This window comes from Chiloscyllium plagiosum, chromosome 28, assembly GCF_004010195.1.
Source record: "Chiloscyllium plagiosum isolate BGI_BamShark_2017 chromosome 28, ASM401019v2, whole genome shotgun sequence".
In the NCBI taxonomy this organism is placed as follows: Eukaryota; Metazoa; Chordata; class Chondrichthyes; order Orectolobiformes; family Hemiscylliidae; genus Chiloscyllium; species Chiloscyllium plagiosum.
The window spans coordinates 6,398,067-6,415,436 of NC_057737.1; the positions used below are offsets into that span (position 1 = coordinate 6,398,067).

At 41.0% G+C, this 17,370-nt stretch overlaps 1 protein-coding gene, 2 non-coding genes and 1 pseudogene across 3 annotated transcripts in view; all 4 read right to left on the reverse strand.

Annotated features, from left to right (window-relative positions):
- Positions 1-17,370, reverse strand: part of LOC122564209 (inactive serine/threonine-protein kinase TEX14-like) — a 155,070-nt gene that overhangs the window by 98,603 nt on the left and 39,097 nt on the right. The window contains exon 3 of the mRNA XM_043718905.1: positions 2,543-2,657. Coding sequence (XP_043574840.1) covers positions 2,543-2,657 — 115 coding nt within the window. The remainder of the gene's footprint in view (positions 1-2,542; positions 2,658-17,370) is intronic.
- Positions 8,492-8,679, reverse strand: LOC122564246 (annotated as a pseudogene).
- Positions 10,785-11,005, reverse strand: LOC122564244. Its single transcript, XR_006315841.1, has one exon. It is a non-coding gene; the product is annotated as a small nucleolar RNA U3 (small nucleolar RNA).
- On the reverse strand, positions 16,515-16,731 carry LOC122564243. Its single transcript, XR_006315840.1, has one exon. It is a non-coding gene; the product is annotated as a small nucleolar RNA U3 (small nucleolar RNA).

The window sequence follows — 17,370 nt, forward strand, 5'->3', positions numbered from 1 at the left end:
CACAGGTCCCCTATCCCATGACATGCATAATTTGGAACATTTATGTTAATTTCCAAACTCTCTCATATTCTCACCCTATCTTCTCTCTGCAACCTTTTCCAGTCTTCAGTCTTCCAAGTGTAGTTTTCTGTGCAATCACACCTCCCCATAGAACATAGAAAATACAGTGCAGAACAGGCCCTCAATGTTGCGCCAACCTGTGAACTATTCTAAGCTCATCCCCCTACACTATCCCATCATCATCCATGTGCTTATCCAAGGATTGTTTAAATCTCCCTAATGTGGCTGAGTTAACTACATTGGCAGGTAGGGCATTCCACGCCCTTACCACTCCCTGAGTAAAGAACCTGCCTCTGGCATCTGTCTTAAATCTATCACCCCTCAATTTGTAGTTATGCCCCCTCGTACAAGCTGTCGTCATCATCCTAGGAAAAAGACTTTCACTATCTACCCTACCTAATCTCTGATCATCTTGAATGTCTCTATCAAATCCCCTCCTAGCCTTCTTCTGTTCAATGAGAACGGACCCAAGTCTCTCAGCCTTTCCTCATAAAAGCTTCCCTCCAGACCAGGCAACGTCCTGCTAAATCTCCTCTGCACCTTTTCCAATGCTTCCACATCCTTCCTGAAATATGGCAACCAGAAGTGTACACAATATTCTAAGTTTTGTATAGTTGCAGCATGATGTTGTGGCTCCGGAACTCAATGCCTCTACCAATGAAACCTAGCACACTGTATGCCTTCTTAACAGCACTATCAACCTGGGTGGCAACTTTCAGGAATCTATGAACTTGGACTTCAAGGTACCGTGCACATCACACTACCAAGAATCTTTCCATTGACTCAGTACTCTGCCTTCCTATTATTCTTCCCAAAGTGAATCACCTCACATTTAGCTGCATTAAACTCCATTTGCCACCTCTCAGCCCAATTCTGTAATTTATCTAAGTCCTCCTGCAACCTGTAACATTCTTCCAAACTGTCCACTACTCCACTGATTTTAGTGTCATCTGCAAATTTACTAATCCATCCATCTCTGTCTGCGTCTAAGTCATTTATAAAAATAACAAACAGCAGTGGTCCCGAAACAGATCCTTGTTGCACACCACTAGTAACCGGACTCCATGCTGAATATTTTCCATCAAACACTACTCGCTGCCTTCTTACAGAAAGCCAGTTTCTAATCCAAACTGCTAAATCACACTCAATCCCATGCCTCTGCATTTTCTCCAACAGCCTACCATGTGGAACCTTATCAAAGGCTTTACCGAAGTCCATGTACACCACGTCAACTGCCCTACCCTCATCTACATGCTTGGTCACCTTCTCAAAAAACTCAATGAGGTTTGTGAGATACGACCTGCCCTTGACAAAACTATGTTGACTCTCTGAAATCAAATTGTTGCTTGCTAGATGATTATAGATTCTATCTCTTATAATCCTTTCAAAAACCTTTCCTACAACAAAGCAAGGCTCACTGGTCTATAATTAGCTGGGTCATCTTTACTGCCCTTCTTGAATAACAGCACAACATTTGCAATCCTCCGGTCCTCTGGTACTAAACCTGTAGACAAAGACAACTCAAATATCAAAGCCAAAGGCTCCGCTATCTCCTCCCTAAGTTCCCAGAGAATCCTTGTCTACTTTCAGTCCTTCTAGAATTGATAACACCTCTTCGTAATTAACATCGATCTTTTCTAGTCTAATATCTCGTATCTCATTCTTCTCCTCTACAGTATTCTCCTTTTCCTGAGTGAAAACCGATGAGAAATGTTCGTTTAGTACCTCTCCGATCTCCACAGGGTCCACACTCAACTTCCCACTTCTGTCTTTGACTGGACCTATTTCTACCCTAGTCATCCTTTTATTCCTCATACATCTATAGAAAGCTTTATGGTTCTCCTTTATTCTATATGCTAAATACTGCTTGTGTCCTCTTTTTGCTCTTCTTAACTCTCTCTTTAATTCCTTCCTAGATGATCTGTAACTCTCCATCGCCTCATCTGAACCATCTTGCCTCATTAACACATAAGCCCTTCTTCTGCTTAACAAAAGATGCAATTTCTGTAGTAAATCACAGTTCCCTTACCTTATCACTTCCTCTCTGCCTGACAGGGACATACCTATCAAGGACACACAATATCTGTTCCTTAAATCAGCTCCACATTTCCATTGTCTGCATCCCCTGCATTTTGCTACCCCATTCTATGCATCCTAATTCTTGCCTAAGCACATTATAATTGCTCTTGCCCCACACCTGACCTTTGATAGCTGACTCTTTAGTTGCCTTAGCCCTGCTCTCCAGAATTTCCTCCATAGCATCCTTTTCCTCTCAATTTTGAAAGTCCTTCTCAAAGCTCATCCTTCTGACCATGCTTAGTCATCTCTTCTGGTCTCCCATCATTGCTCAGTATACTTTCCCTTGTACCGTGCACTTATTTTACATTGTTGTCCTGCTTTTGAAAGCATTTGCATATTTTTCCATGCTTTATATACAAACCTGCTTTCATTACAGTTTGAAGTATTCAGTTAAGAAACTTACTGGTTAGGATTTGCTCCAAACTCCAATAAAACATCAACAACTTTGACAAGGTCCAGCAAAGCAGCTATAAATAGCGGAGTCTGCCCCAAATTATTTCTAGTGTCTACTGCAGCACCTGGAAAAATAGAACAGAAATTAGGTCAAAATCAAAATTGTGATACAAATTTCATTTAATATATTGACCAATTTCAGAACAATGTTGTGAAGTACATTATGTACAAATCTAACAGTTATGGAATGTAATTCACTGCAATTGATATCTTATGTTCATTGCGTAGCCCATGTTAAGATACCAATTGATTGGTAAGTCAAATCCCAAAATGAAACCTGGAACGATTTTTAAAAATTAATTAATGCAGTGATTAATCATTGAAGCATTTTAACATGAAGTTGCTGATATTCTTTAACAACAAAACATAAGGTTTTGTTACAAAATAAAGAGAATAAACTACATACATATTAAACAAGATCTTAAGACGCACATCAAAACAAAGTTTCAGCATGTTTCTCAATACCATTCATGACAGAGGCTTATGTAAAAGAAATTACATCCCTAACTCAACTTGTTAGATTTTTATATAACTGACCCACTCCAGGTTCTTTCCTATGCACTGTGGAGACAATTTGATTATTCCTTTACGAGTTTGCCATCACTAACTTTTCACAAATCTTAAATATTCTCACAGATTTCAATTCATACTCCTTGTCTGGAGGTAGCTGGTTTCCCTGAACTGACCTGAATTCCTGACCAGGAGAGAAACTAAAACCTGCTTCTGAACTCAACTCTCATATTACTGAACAGGTCTGGCAGCATAAAACTATAAGAAATAGGTTGTGACATTCCTCATAACCACTTTCCTATGTTTTCCCTGTAGCCCTTGATTCCCCTACTAATCAAGAGCCTTGATCAACTCAACCTTAAATATACATAAGGTTCCCCCCCCCCCCCCCCCCGCATAGCTCTCTGTGGCAAAGAATTCCAAAGACTACAACCTTCTAAGGGAAGAAATTCCTCCTCATCTCAGTATTAAGCTAATGCTGCTTTATTCTAAGACTATGCCCTCTGGTCCTAGACTCACCCCCAGAGGTGAACCATACTCTCAGCATTTACCCTGTCAAGTCCTTATATGTTTCAATGAGATCACCTCTCATTCCTTTAAACTCCAGACAACATAGTCCCAACTTGTTTAACCTTTGCTCATAAGACAATCCCTCCATACAAGGGATCATCCTAGTGAACCCAAATCTGAAGAAGGGTCACTGGACTCGAAACATTAACTCTACTTTCTCTCCACAGATGTTGCCAGACCTGCTGAGTTTCTCTAACAATTTCTGCTTTTCTTTCAGATTTCCAGCATCAGTAGTTCTTTGTTCTATTCAATACTGGTGTTTTCTGATCTGAATTGAAAACAAAGATAATGACTTTAAATGTGTTTACCCTACTGCCATAAATTCAGCAGTATCTATATTGTTCCATTAACATCTCAGGGTCTGCTTTCTGAACAATGTTGAATTTAGGTCACTATTCCAAAAATGACCGCTGATCTTGAAAATGAATCTTCACAGCACTAACCCACATCAATCTGCTTCTCTTTTAAAAAATTCCAAACTTAAAGAATGATAATGACATATATGTTTACACACCTTTCATCACACTGCACAAAAGAGTCTCCTATCCAACCAACTGATTCTTTTAAAAAATGCTGCTCATTTTACAGAGAATGGAAACAATAAAAGGTACTAAAGAGAAAAATGATACATCAATAAATAATTGATTGTAATCAGGTGCTATGTTGATTTCAGCACTATATATGCATTGCGTTGTTGTTGTCCATATTCTTCCTCAGAAACTCCTTTCCCTCATTGCAAGTCCATCTGCAGAAGAATCAGGTGAAGGAATTATCAATAATTCCCTTTAACATTACAAGTACTTGACTATTAGATGTACAATTCTGTCAGATTGTACAACCCTTTTCAGCTTGGGCTACATTTGGACAATTGCAGTGACCTTGTCCTAAAGAAAAAGGATCCAATATATGCTTAGAAAACAGAAACTATGGAGTAAGTAAGAACAACAGAAAGTGATTCATGTTCTGATTAATCTCCTGTTCTCACTTTGCTTAGAAGGCTAGCTGAGTTCAAGAATTTACTCAATACAAAATGCAATATCTGTGTGACTAATGCAATACCCAGTCTTGGATGGCTCCATGCTCTAGAAGACTGGCAAGTTTAAGGCAGACAGAAAGGACGTTTTTCACCACATTGGCAGCCTTTGAACAGCTTTGGGAACATTCTATAGAATCTGCAGTTGCACAGCTATATGGGAGGAACTTTGAAAAGAAAATCTGCATCTCTCTCTCTGTATTTTCCTTATTAATATATAATTCAGTAGTATGAAGGATCAGGAAGGATGAGTTCTTCTCAACTCAGCCAAACTATATCTTAGCATTGTTCCACAGCTGTAGCACTACCCAAAAGGAAAAAAAAACTAATAAAATCTGTGAATGACACATTCTGGGCTCAATTCATCCTATATTCATCAAAATGGCACTGCAATGTGTTTAATTCCAAGCTTTATCGGTTTTTAAACTGTTCCTTCCTTTTGTAAGCTGAAGAAATCTCCTGATATAGAGTCATAGAATCAGACAGAAACTGACTCTTCAGTCTAATTCATCTGCACCAATCAGACTCTTCTTTTATTTCAAAAATATACTTTATTCATGAAAAAAATCTCTAGTTTATATACATTAACACATAAGCGGTTTGGTTCTGCATAGTTGCATATGAAGTAAACACACAAAACATTGGAATTTGACTGCACACAAAACCAAAGATCTCACTTACACATATAATACTAATATTTACATGACACACTAGGAGGGTTTGGTAACTGTTCAGACTCCTATTTACCTTCGGCAGAAAGACCTCAGATCACAATTTTCCCCACTGTGCCTTAGCAGCAGCTGCCTCAAGCTTTAGTGCGTCCTTCAGTACATAGTCCTGGACCTTGGAACGTGTCAGTCTACAACACTTGGTCAGGATCAACTCCTTGTTCTGGAAGACCAACAAGGTTCGAGCAGACCAAAGAGCGTCTTTCACGGAGTTGATGGTCCCCCTCCAGGTGCAGTTGATGTCCGTCTCAGTGTGCACCCTGGGTAACAGACAGTAGAGCACAGAGTCCCGCGATGAACTATTGCATCTTCCTCCAGACGTCCTTTGCAAAGACACATTCCAGAAGGGGATGTGTGATAGTCTCAACCCCTCTGCAGCTGCTTTGTAAGCAGCGGGTGATGGTACAGGTTGACCGGACATGCATGAAGGATCTTACAAGTAGTGCCCTGCGCCCAAACCAACCAGACATTCCGATTTGATGTAATCCCATTTGCTAACATTTGACCTATATCTGTCTAAACTCTTCCTCTTCCGATACCCATCCAAATGCCTTTTAAATTTTGTAATTATACACACTTCCACCACTTCCTCTAGCACCGCATTCTATACATGCACTAGCCTCTGCATTGATCCACATTCTGTTTTCATAGGCTTCAATACAGCATGTGCTTCAATTCAAGGCCACTTTACAAGGTCTTTACATGTATTATGGCCAAAGCAGAGCCGATTACAATTCAATTGGTCGGCCAATACTTCTCGGAGTTTAATTCGTCTAATTATATAGCCTAATAATAAGGAATTTGCCGGTTCTTAGTTTGTTAGGTGGCAAAGGAATTACAAATTTGATGAATAAGGGCACATTTTTTGGAAAAAAGAATTGCCCCGGAGAACTATGATTGTAATCATTGGTGCAAAAATGCAGGTTAGTGTGCACCTGTAATGAACCACCTTTAACAATGTGCAGAGACAACAAGAGACTGATAATGAGGAGAGCTGACTGAAAATACATAAGAAACAAGTGCCAAACTTGACAAGACAGCGCTTTATGCCAGTCACTGTACAATTCAATCATTTATGACCTTGTGCATCAATAACTAAAGCTCTATAATGCCCTTTAATTTCTTGAGATACCAATGCAATTTTGTATTGACAAAAGTTTAAAAACAAAACCATTCAGACTGCTTTCTCTGCAAAGGAAGATCATATCCAGTGTCAGGGAATGGGAGTCAAGTCTGAGCAGGGGGAAAAAGGACAATTTTGACAGTGCGGAGAAGGAGGCATAGGCTTGAAGCAGGGAAGAGAGGAAATGAGGTGGACTGGTACAGGGCAAATAGGAAAGCAGGGAAAGATGGAGTGGATCCTGAGGAATGAGTGTGAAGCCAAGGCTAGTAATGAGGTTGGGGAGTTCCAGCACATAAACATAAGCACAGATACAGTAGCTACTAAAGGAAGTCAGAAGCTGAATGTTCAACAGAAACTGGATTATCTTCTGATTCCCATAGCCTTTCTATTGTTTACATGAGGCCAGACAGGAGTATGATACAATACTTATTGTACACTTGATTGGAAGAGTGCAGTTCCGACAATAATTGGAAAATTCCAACACTATTAAGGATCTAATTGGCTGCATGATCAACTCCTCATCATCATTTTAAACATTTGAATCCTCCAATACTGGCACACACTGGCTTGATGCACATCAGCCAAAGGATCAACCATGATAACTGCATTTGCCAAAGTTTCCTCAACAATATCTCCCAAATTTCTCAATAGCCAAGAGTAGAGGGAAAAGGAGCAGTAGAACAAACTGTATCAAAATCATACACCATCTTAGCTTGAAAATATATCACAGCTTCTTCAAAAATCACTGGAGTAACTGTGAACTCAACACTGAACAGTACAGCAGGTGAACCAAACAGGCTATAGTACTACAGGAGGTAAACACTCCTACCTGCAAAAATTAAAGCATTGACTTTAACCAACTTTAAGACAAACCACTCAGAATGCATTCTCTTTTTCTAACACCCTCATGGATGTCACGGCATACCAGATCAACTCTCCCAACATTCGACCACCCATTAGTGATATACAATGGCAGCAATGTAATTCATCCATAGGAACTTTTTATATTTCAAAATGTACTTTTATCTGTAAAAAGATCTTTACATACGTTTCAGTTCTGTACTCACTTTACATATGCAGAACAAATAAACCCAAGGCATTTGTTATTTATACGAGACTAAATCTACATACATTTGAGACACAGGGAGAGTCCAATACCTGAGCGGACCCCCATTGTACTTTAGCAGAAAGACCTTAGATAGTGGTCTTTCACCGCGACTCCTTGGTGGCAGCTTCCCCAGGCTTTTGTGCATCCCTCAGCACGTAGTCCTGGACCTTGAAATGCGCCAGTCTGCACAGTTGGTCGAGGTTAACTTCTTGCTCTGGAAGACCAATAAGTTTCAAGCAGACCAAAAAGTACCTTTCACCAATCCTCCAGGTGCAGTCAATGTCTGCCTCAGTGTGCGTCCTGGCGAACAGACCATACAGCATTGAGTCCTGCATCACAGATCTGCACAGAACCTTTCTTTTTTTATTTTAGAAATATACATTATTCATAAAAATCTTTATGTACATACATAGTCACTAGAGCAGTTCAGTTGTATACAGGCTGAACATATTGAGAAGAAAACGAATATTGGAATTTGACTCTCCCGACAGTTCCAAAGAACCCGAAGCATTTCTAACTTATGAAAGACATTATTTACAAAGATATACGACTACAACTCCACTTATCAAGAATTCCTTAACAGCACAGTCCAAATCCTTCAATAGCTGATTGCAAAAATAAAGCCATGATGTGAAGATGCTGGTGTTGGACTTGAGTGGATAAAGTCAGAAGTCATACAATACCAGTTTATAATCCAACAGGTTTATTTGATTTCAAATATATCAGTTACAACTATACACTCACTTGATAAACCTAGAACTATATGCAAACAGTTCAGAAAACAAGCTACCATGAAAATAAAGCTCTGCCTCACCTTTAAATAACAAACCACTCAGACTATAAAGTAGAGACAGAACACTCACCAATAGCAAAGAGCAGGTGCTGAAAGCAACATTCAATACCTACTTAGAAAAAAAAACAATACAAATCCTCCTCATGGTTTATTAGACCAAACCCTTTCAAACCCATTCCTCTAGGCAAAAACTACAAAAATTATCCGTAAAAGCATAGTCTTAACAAGCTAACCATTCAAATTCAGGTGGCAATACCACAGACACACATCACGGTTAGGGACTGGGTCCCTTTAATTCAACAATTTTTCATTAGAATTCATTTAATTTACATTGTATCACAAAAATCAATATACAAAAATAGTATTTTTAATTTTATTATATTGAAACCCTCTGATCGACAAACTGTGATTACCATAATCTATTCAATAGGTGAATCAAAAGTTAAGCGTGCATCACCACAAACCAGCAGGCAATGTCACATAATATCGCTTTCATATTCATTACATATTAAATAAGCCAAACAACTCACTATCTGGAAGTACAGTAGAGCCCCCAAGAAGAGGATGAACGAATGCACTCAATTTAGAATCGCATATCACCACTTTAATTTTTACCCTTCACAAACGTAGCAACTGACTTCCTGTCTGAGGCTGAACTAAACTGCTTGCAAACTTGGTGTAACATTTGACCTCAAAATAAGGTCACAGAGAACTCTGTTTTCTGACAGGACATTCTGATCAGGGTTTCTTCAGAAATGGGGAGCAGTACTTCCATTCTGACAATCCTCTTGTACAGTAGAACTGTTGAGGAAACAGAAACCATGCCCCTTTACAACACTGAGCAGATCTTCTTCTGAAATTTAAAGGCTTGGAATCACAGACAGCCGCTTTGATCGCTGCTGGCAAATGCTAAGTACGTAAGGTTATTGTGAGGTTAGTGTGCCGGGGCTAATGTGTGCCTGTTGATCAGGCATTAAGTGTATAGGGTGTCAAGATGCCATCTGAGATGGGGATAGACATCAGATTGATAGGATGTTTCAGTGTTTCATAGTCAGGTGGATATGATGCCAAGTGAGTAGTGGACGATGTCAGGTGGGTAAGATGTCAAATCGGACGGAAAGATTTTGCAAGGGATGGGGTGCAAAGGGGGTGGATACCAAATGGATATGTAGTACAATGCGAGGGTGCATGGTGGCAAGAGTGCAAGTGACTGATCAGAATCAGGTTAGAGTTTAAGAAATAGCAGAGAAACAATTAAAACAGGAAAGGTAGCAGACTGGGTGAGCTTCAGACACACTTCCCACTTATCTGGTAGCGTGGAATCCCAACAGCACTCAAATAAATTCCAACACCATTAAGGATGTCAGAGTCTGCTTGATCAGCTTTCCATTATCACTTTAAACATTTGATCCTGCCATGAATAGTGCACACAGATGGACCATTGCAACTGAACTTGACAACAGTTTCCTCAACAACACCCAGATGATGGCTACAAGTAAAAGGGCAGCAGAACAAAGAAAACCATTGCCTAGACCCACGTCACACACCAGTTTAACTTAAAAATATTTCATAATTTCTTCAGGCACCTGATCAACCTAGAATTACATGCTGAACAAAAAACTGCAGATATACAAAATAGACTGCATTAGTTCAAGAAGCAAAGTCAAACAGGTAAAGTTGCCATACTCGTACTGGAGGTACACAGATAGAAATGGTTTAGAGAGATATGGGAAATGTAGGCAAATGGGACAAGTTTGGTTTAGGAAATCTGGTTGGCATGGACAAGTTGGGCTGAAGAGCCACTTTCCATGCCGTATGCCTCTATGACAATCAGCTCCTTTCTCATAAATGGCAGACAAACCTTTTATTTCAAAAATATACTTTACTCATAAAATGTTCTTTGCAGACATTTATAGTCACTAAAGAAGTTCGGTTCTATACAATCTTTGCATATGGAGAAGAACATTGGCTTTTGACTTTCTCAACAATTCTAACAAACAAACCCAAAACATTTCTTACATATGCAAGATACTATTTCCATATATTCGAGGCACTAGAAAGGTCTGATAAGTAAATGGACTCCCATTGTACTTTGGCTGAAAGATATTAGTTGGTGGTCTTTCTCCATTAAACTTTGGTAGCAGCTGCCCCCAGCTTTACAGCATCCATCAGCACAGATCTTGCATTGTATCAGTTTCCCAACATCCACCAATGGTACATGGAGCTAACAGATTTTTCAAATGACAAAAATATACTTCATCCATATACTTAAGCTGTTGGGTACATACACCTTATGCAAGAGGATGAGGTGAAAAGGGGGTCAACATACTCAACAAACAAAATTCTGCTTTAGGGGGTTGACTCTAGAAAAGAGAGAGGCAGAACACTCATCAATGACAAAGACCAACTGCTTAAAGCAACACTCAATGCCTACTTCCTGCTCAGAGGAGAACACTATAAATCCTCCTTGCAGTTTGTGAGACCTAACACTCCAGAACCCATTTCTCTCGGAAAGAACTATAGAAATGATCCCTAAGAATATAGTCTTAACAAACCATACATGCAAATTCAGGTGACAATACCACAGACACACATCACAGTTAGGACTGGGTCTCTAATTCATCAATTTTTTTCATTAGTATTCTTGCCAGTACATATAAAAGTTGAGTATTTTTCTATTTCATTACATTGAAACCCACGAACTGTGATGATCGTAATCTAATCAATAAAAAAATCAAAAGTCAAATATGCATCGCCACAAACCAGCAGGCAGTGTCATATGATATCACTTTCATATTCATCATTCAGTAAGATGTTGCATGGCTCCTAGCTCATACAAACTAATCACAATCAGGAATATAGAACAGTACAGCACAGTACAGGCTCATCGACCCTCAATGTCATGCCAACCTTTTATCTTACTCTAAGATCAAACTAACCTACATACTATACATTTTACAATCATCCACGTGCCTATCCAAGAGTTGCTTAAATGTCCCTAATGTATCTGACTCTACCACCACTGCTGCAGTGCATTCCACACGCTCACCACTCTCTGCGTAAAGAACCGACCTCTCACATCTCTTCGAAACCATCCTCCAATCACCTTAAAATTATGTCCCCTCGTGATAGCCATTTCTGCCCTGGGAAAAAGTCTCTGGCTATACACTCTATCTATGTTGCTTATCATCTTATACACCTCTATAACATCACCTCTCAACCTTCTTCCCTCCAATGAGAAAAGCCCGGGCTCCCTCAACCTTTCTTCATAAGACATGTCCTCTAGTCCAGGCACCAACCTGGTAAATCTCCTCTGCGCCCTCTCTAAAGCTTCCACATCTTTCCAATAGTGAAGCAACCAGAACTGAACATAATATTCTAAGTGTGGTCTAGCCAGGGCTTTATAGAGCTGCAACATAACCTCACGGCTCTTAAACTCAATCCCCCTGCTAATGAAAGCCGACACACCATAAGCCTTCTTAACAACCCTATCAACTTGGGTGGCAACTTTGAGGGATCTATGGACGTGGACCTCAAAATCCCTCTATTCCTCCACACTGCCAAGAATCCTGCCTTTAACCCTGTAATCTCCATTCAAATTCAACCTTCCAGAATGAATCACTTCACACTTTTCCAGTTTGAACTCCATCTGCCACTACACAGCCCAGCTCTGCATCCAATAGATATCCCACTGCAACCTACAACAGCACTCCACATGATCCAAAACTCCATCAACCTTTGTGTCATTGGCAAACCTAATAACGCACCCTTCCACTTCCTCATCCAAGTCATTTATAAAAATCACAAAGAACAGATCCCTGTGGAATACCACTGGTCACTGAGCTCCAGGCTGAATACTTTCTATCAACTACCACCCTCTGTCTTCTATGGACCAGCCAATTCAGTATCCAGACAGAAAAATTTCTTATATCTCATGCCTCCTTACTTTCTGAATGAGCCTACATTGGGAACCTTATCAAATGCCTTGCCAAAATCCATGTACACCACATTCACCTTCGTCAACATGTTTTGTCACATCCTCAAAGAATTCAATAAAGCTTGTGAGTTATAACCCACCCCTCACAAAGCCATGTTGACTATCTCTAATCAAGCTATGCTTTTCCAAATAATCATAAATCCTGCTTCTCGGAAATTCTCCAATAATTTTCCCACCACCGATGTAAGACTGACTGGTCTGTAATTCCCAGGGTTATCCGTATTCCCCATCTTGAACAAGGGAATAACATCTTTGATTCTCCAATCATCTGGCACTACTCCAGTAACAGTGAGTATGCAAAGATCATTGCTAAAAGTGCAGCAATCTCTTTCTTTGCTTCCCGCAGTAACCTTGGGTACATCCCGTCTGGCCCAGGGAACTCATGTTTTTCAAAATTTCCAGCACATCCTCCTTCCTAGCATCAACCTGTTCAAGTGTATCAGCCTGTTTCATGCTGTCCTTACAAACAACAAAATCCCTCTCACGAGTGAATACTTAAGCAAAGTATTCATTAAAGGCCTCCCCTTACCCCCTCTGACTCCAGGCACAAGTTCCCTCCACTATCCCTGATTGGCCCTCCTCTCACTCTGGCCATCCTCTTGTTCCTCACATAAGTGTAGAACACCATGGGGTTTCCTTGATCCTAACCGCCAAGGTTTTTTCATGCCCCCTTCAAGCTCTTCTAAGTCCATTCTTCAGTTCCTTCCTGGCTATCCTGCAACCCTCTAAAGCCCTGTCTGATCTTTGCTTCCTCAACCTTAAGTAAGCTTCCTTAAGGAAGTACAGTAAAGCCCCTGAGAAGAGGGTAAATGAATAAACTCCATTTAGAATCACATATCAGAAGCTAATTTTTACCCTTCCCAAACACAACAACTTCGTGTCTGAGGCTGAACAAACCGCTTGCAATCCTGGTGTAACATTTGACCTCAAGATGAGGTCACAGAGAGCTCTACATTTCTGACAACAGATTCTGATCAGGGCTTCTTCGGGAATGGGGAGCAGTACTTCCATTCTGACAATTCTCTCCTACACTGGAACTGTCAGGGAACAGAAATCACGTCCACATTCACAGCAGTGAGCAGAGTGTGGCTGATGGATGTGGAAGGCTCCTTTAGGGTCTTGGATAGAGGTGAGGGAGGAGGTGTGGGCGCAGGTTTTACAGTTCCTGCGGTGGCAGGGGAAAGTGCCAGGATGGGAGGGTGGGTTGTAGGGGGGCGTGGACCTGACCAGGTAGTCACGGAGGGAACGGTCTTCGCATAAGGCGGAAAGGGGTGGGAGGGAAATATATCCCTGGTGGTAGGGTCTTTTTGGAGGTGGCGGAAATGTCGGCGGATGATTTGGTTTATGCGAAGGTTGGTAGGGTGGAAGGTGAGCACCAGGGGCGTTCTGTCCTTGTTACAGTTGAAGGGGTGAGGTTTGAGGGCGGAGGTGCGGGATGTGGACGAGATGCATTGGAGGGCATCTTTAACCACGTGGGAAGGGAAATTGCGGTCTCTAAAGAAGGGTGGAACTGGTCCTCCTGGGAGCAGATATGGCGGAGGCGGAGGAATGAGCAGAGCCTCTTCTGAAATTTAAAGGTTCAGAATCACAGACAACCGCTTTGATCGCTGCAGGTAAATGCTAACTACATAAAGTTATTATGGGGTTAGTGTGCTGGGGCTGATGGGTACCTGTTGATCAGGTTAAGTGTATAGAGTGTCAAGATGCCATTTGAGTAACAGGTAGAATGTCAGCTGAATAGGCTGTGGAATGCCAGTGCTTCAGAGTCAAATAGATGTGATGCCAAGTGAGTAGGTGAGGGTGTCATTTGGGTAAGGTGCCAACTCATAAGGGAAAATTTGGCAAGGGATAGGATGCAAAGTGGGTAAGATATCAAGTCGATATGTAGTACAATGCTAGGGTACATGCTGGCAAGGGGGCAGGTGACTGTTGCTGTGTTTACTGTTACATCAGAGAGGATAGCGAGGGTATTGTAAACCTGGGGCATCTGGTCAGTGGAAGGGAGTGGTGGCAGATTTTGTCTGCATTGTGACAATGGATACAATATCGGGAAGGAAAGGATGGGATGGGTCAGGTCTGGAGCGGATGGAAATGGTTAGTATGTTCAGGATATAAACGTTAAACTGAAATCAGAATTGACAAAAGCAAATCAGAACATGAGTGTTCTAAAACAACTGGTTCACCTCCCGACTTCCAACGGTTGTTCACTGCTACATGGGACCATTCAGGAGTATCATACAACACTTTATCAATTGATTTATTTGCGGTTGATTTATTCGTTGCCACGTGCATTTGTTACCAATCGTGAGAAAAATGTTATATAATGTCTCCACTCTCCAGCGCCCTCTTAAAACACAGAAATAAACAGATGCAGAGTATAAAGGTAGCAAAATAAAGAAATAAAGTTAAAAGGTTTACCATTACAATCCTTTTGAAGTGCTTAGCCCTCGACATTGATCCGGTCTCTTCCACTCCAACACTGAGACCAACACTAGCACGATGCAGTCTGTTAGCCTTGAGTCCCATCACTGTGCCCCACCACAGAACAGCATCGCCATTCTGCAACGCTATCTTGACTCTACCAACAACGCCGCTACCATGATTTTGCACTGAGCTGATCTCACCAATGCAGACACTGCTGAAGCCTAGTAGAAAGTGAGGACTGTAGATGCTGGAGATGAGACTCGAGAGTGTGGTGATGGAAAAGCACAGCAGGTCAGATAACATCCAAGGAGCAGGAGAATCAACGTTTCGGATATAAGCCTGTCAGGCACTAAATCTAAATTCGTCTCCCTCTCCCGCCACCACCGGAAACAAAACTTTCCTCTGACACGCTTGATGCCTAGTTGCCATTCAGGCTCTCCACAAGAAGGTACATAAGTTAAAGTTTAAAAAAGAGAAAGAAAGGAAAAATGGACAAGTGGACAGACCATATAAGCTCCAGACACACTTTCCACTTGATGGAAGTGTAGAATTCCAACAACACTCAAAATAACTCCAACACCATCAAGTATGTAACATCCTGCTTGATCAGCTTTCTATCGTCACTTTAAATATTTGATCACTCCATTACTGCCGTACGCTGGCATGGTGTGAATCATCCACAAGATGTTCCACTGCAACTGAACATGCCAAAGATTCCTCAACAGGACCCAATGGATGGCTACAAGGAAAGGGAAGCAGAACAAAGAAAACCAACGCCTTTACCCACGGCACACACACCACCTTAACTTAAAAAAAAATTCATAATTTCTTCAGACACCAGATCAACCTAGAATTCCATGCTGAACAGAACTACAGATATACAAAAATAGGCTACATTAGTTCAAGAAGCAAAGTCAAACAGGTAAAGTTGCCATACTCTTACTGGAGGTACACAGAAAGAAATGGTTTAGAGGGATATGGCCCAAATGTAGGCAAATGGGACGAGTTTGGTTTAGGAAATCTGGTCAGCATGGACGTGTTGGGCCAAAGGCTCTGTTTCCATGCTGTATGCCTCTATGACAATCAGCTGCTTTCTCATTCATGGGCAATAAACCTTTTATTTAAAACATATACTTTACTCATAAAAATTTCTTTGCAGACATTTATAGTCACTAAAGCAGTTCAATTCTGTACAATCTTTGCATATGGAGAAGAAACATTGGCATTTGACTTTCCCGACCATGGTAACAAACAAATCCAAATCATTTCTTACATATGCAAGATAGTATTTCCATGTATTCGAGACACAAGAAAGTTCTTACAAGTAAATGGACCCCCAATGTACTTTGTCTGAAAGATAATAGACAGTGGTCTTTCTCTATTACACTTTGGCAGCAGCTGCCCTCAGCTTTACTGCATCCATCAGCACATAATCCCAGATCTTGCATTGTACCAGCTTCTGAAGAATCACCAGTGCTACCTAGAGCTGACAAACATTTCAGACTGCAAAAATATACTTCATTCATAAGCCTAAGCTGAGGCATACCTCACAAACCTTATACAAGAGGATGAGTTGAAAAGGAATTCTAAGCACACAATAAACAAGAACCTATTTTTGGGGTTTAATGGAAGACAAGCCACTCAGATTGTATTCACCTAATCCAGCTCTCTATAAAAAAAAGAGGCAGAACATTCATCAATGGCAAAGAGCAGCTGCTTAAAGCAATACTCAATGCCTACTTGCTGCTCAGAGGAGAAAACTATAAATCCTCTTATGGTTTGTGAGACCAAACACTGCAGAATCCATTTCTCTAGGAAAGAACAATAGAAATGATCCCTAAGAGTATAATCTCAACAAACTAAACACACAAATTCAGATGGCAATACCACAGACACACATCACAGTTAGGGACTGGGTCTCTAATTCACCAATTTTTTCATTAGTATTCTTACCAGTCATTTAATTTGCATTATATCATAAAATAAATATATAAAAGTTGAATATTTTTCTGTTTCATTCCATTGAAGACACAAATTCACAAACTGTGATTATCATAATCTATTCAATAGACAAATCAAAAGTTAAGTATGCATCACTAGAAACCAGCAGACTATATTGGGTGTGGGCGTTTGCACTCCCTTTTTGATTTCCTTAAAAACCTTCTCCTCTGTTTTTGGCTGCACTTCAGTCCCACACTCCTGATCTTTGGGCACCCGGTACGGAGGAAGGAGGGCAGGTCTGAAGACCTCCTCGTGGGCCTGCTCCTGGGCCTGGCCAAACTGGCCACCAACAGGTCCAGGCAGCGGGCCGTGGAGGGGGTCGTTAGGGCCGACTGCCTGCCCCTCGTCCGTGGTTATGTTAGAGCCCGGGTGTCCTTGGAGAAGGAGCACGCGGTGTCCACCAACACCCTGGAGTTGTTCAGGGAGAGGTGGGCGCCGCAGGGAGTGGAGTGCATCATTTCTCCCTCCAACTCTATTTTGATTTAATCCCT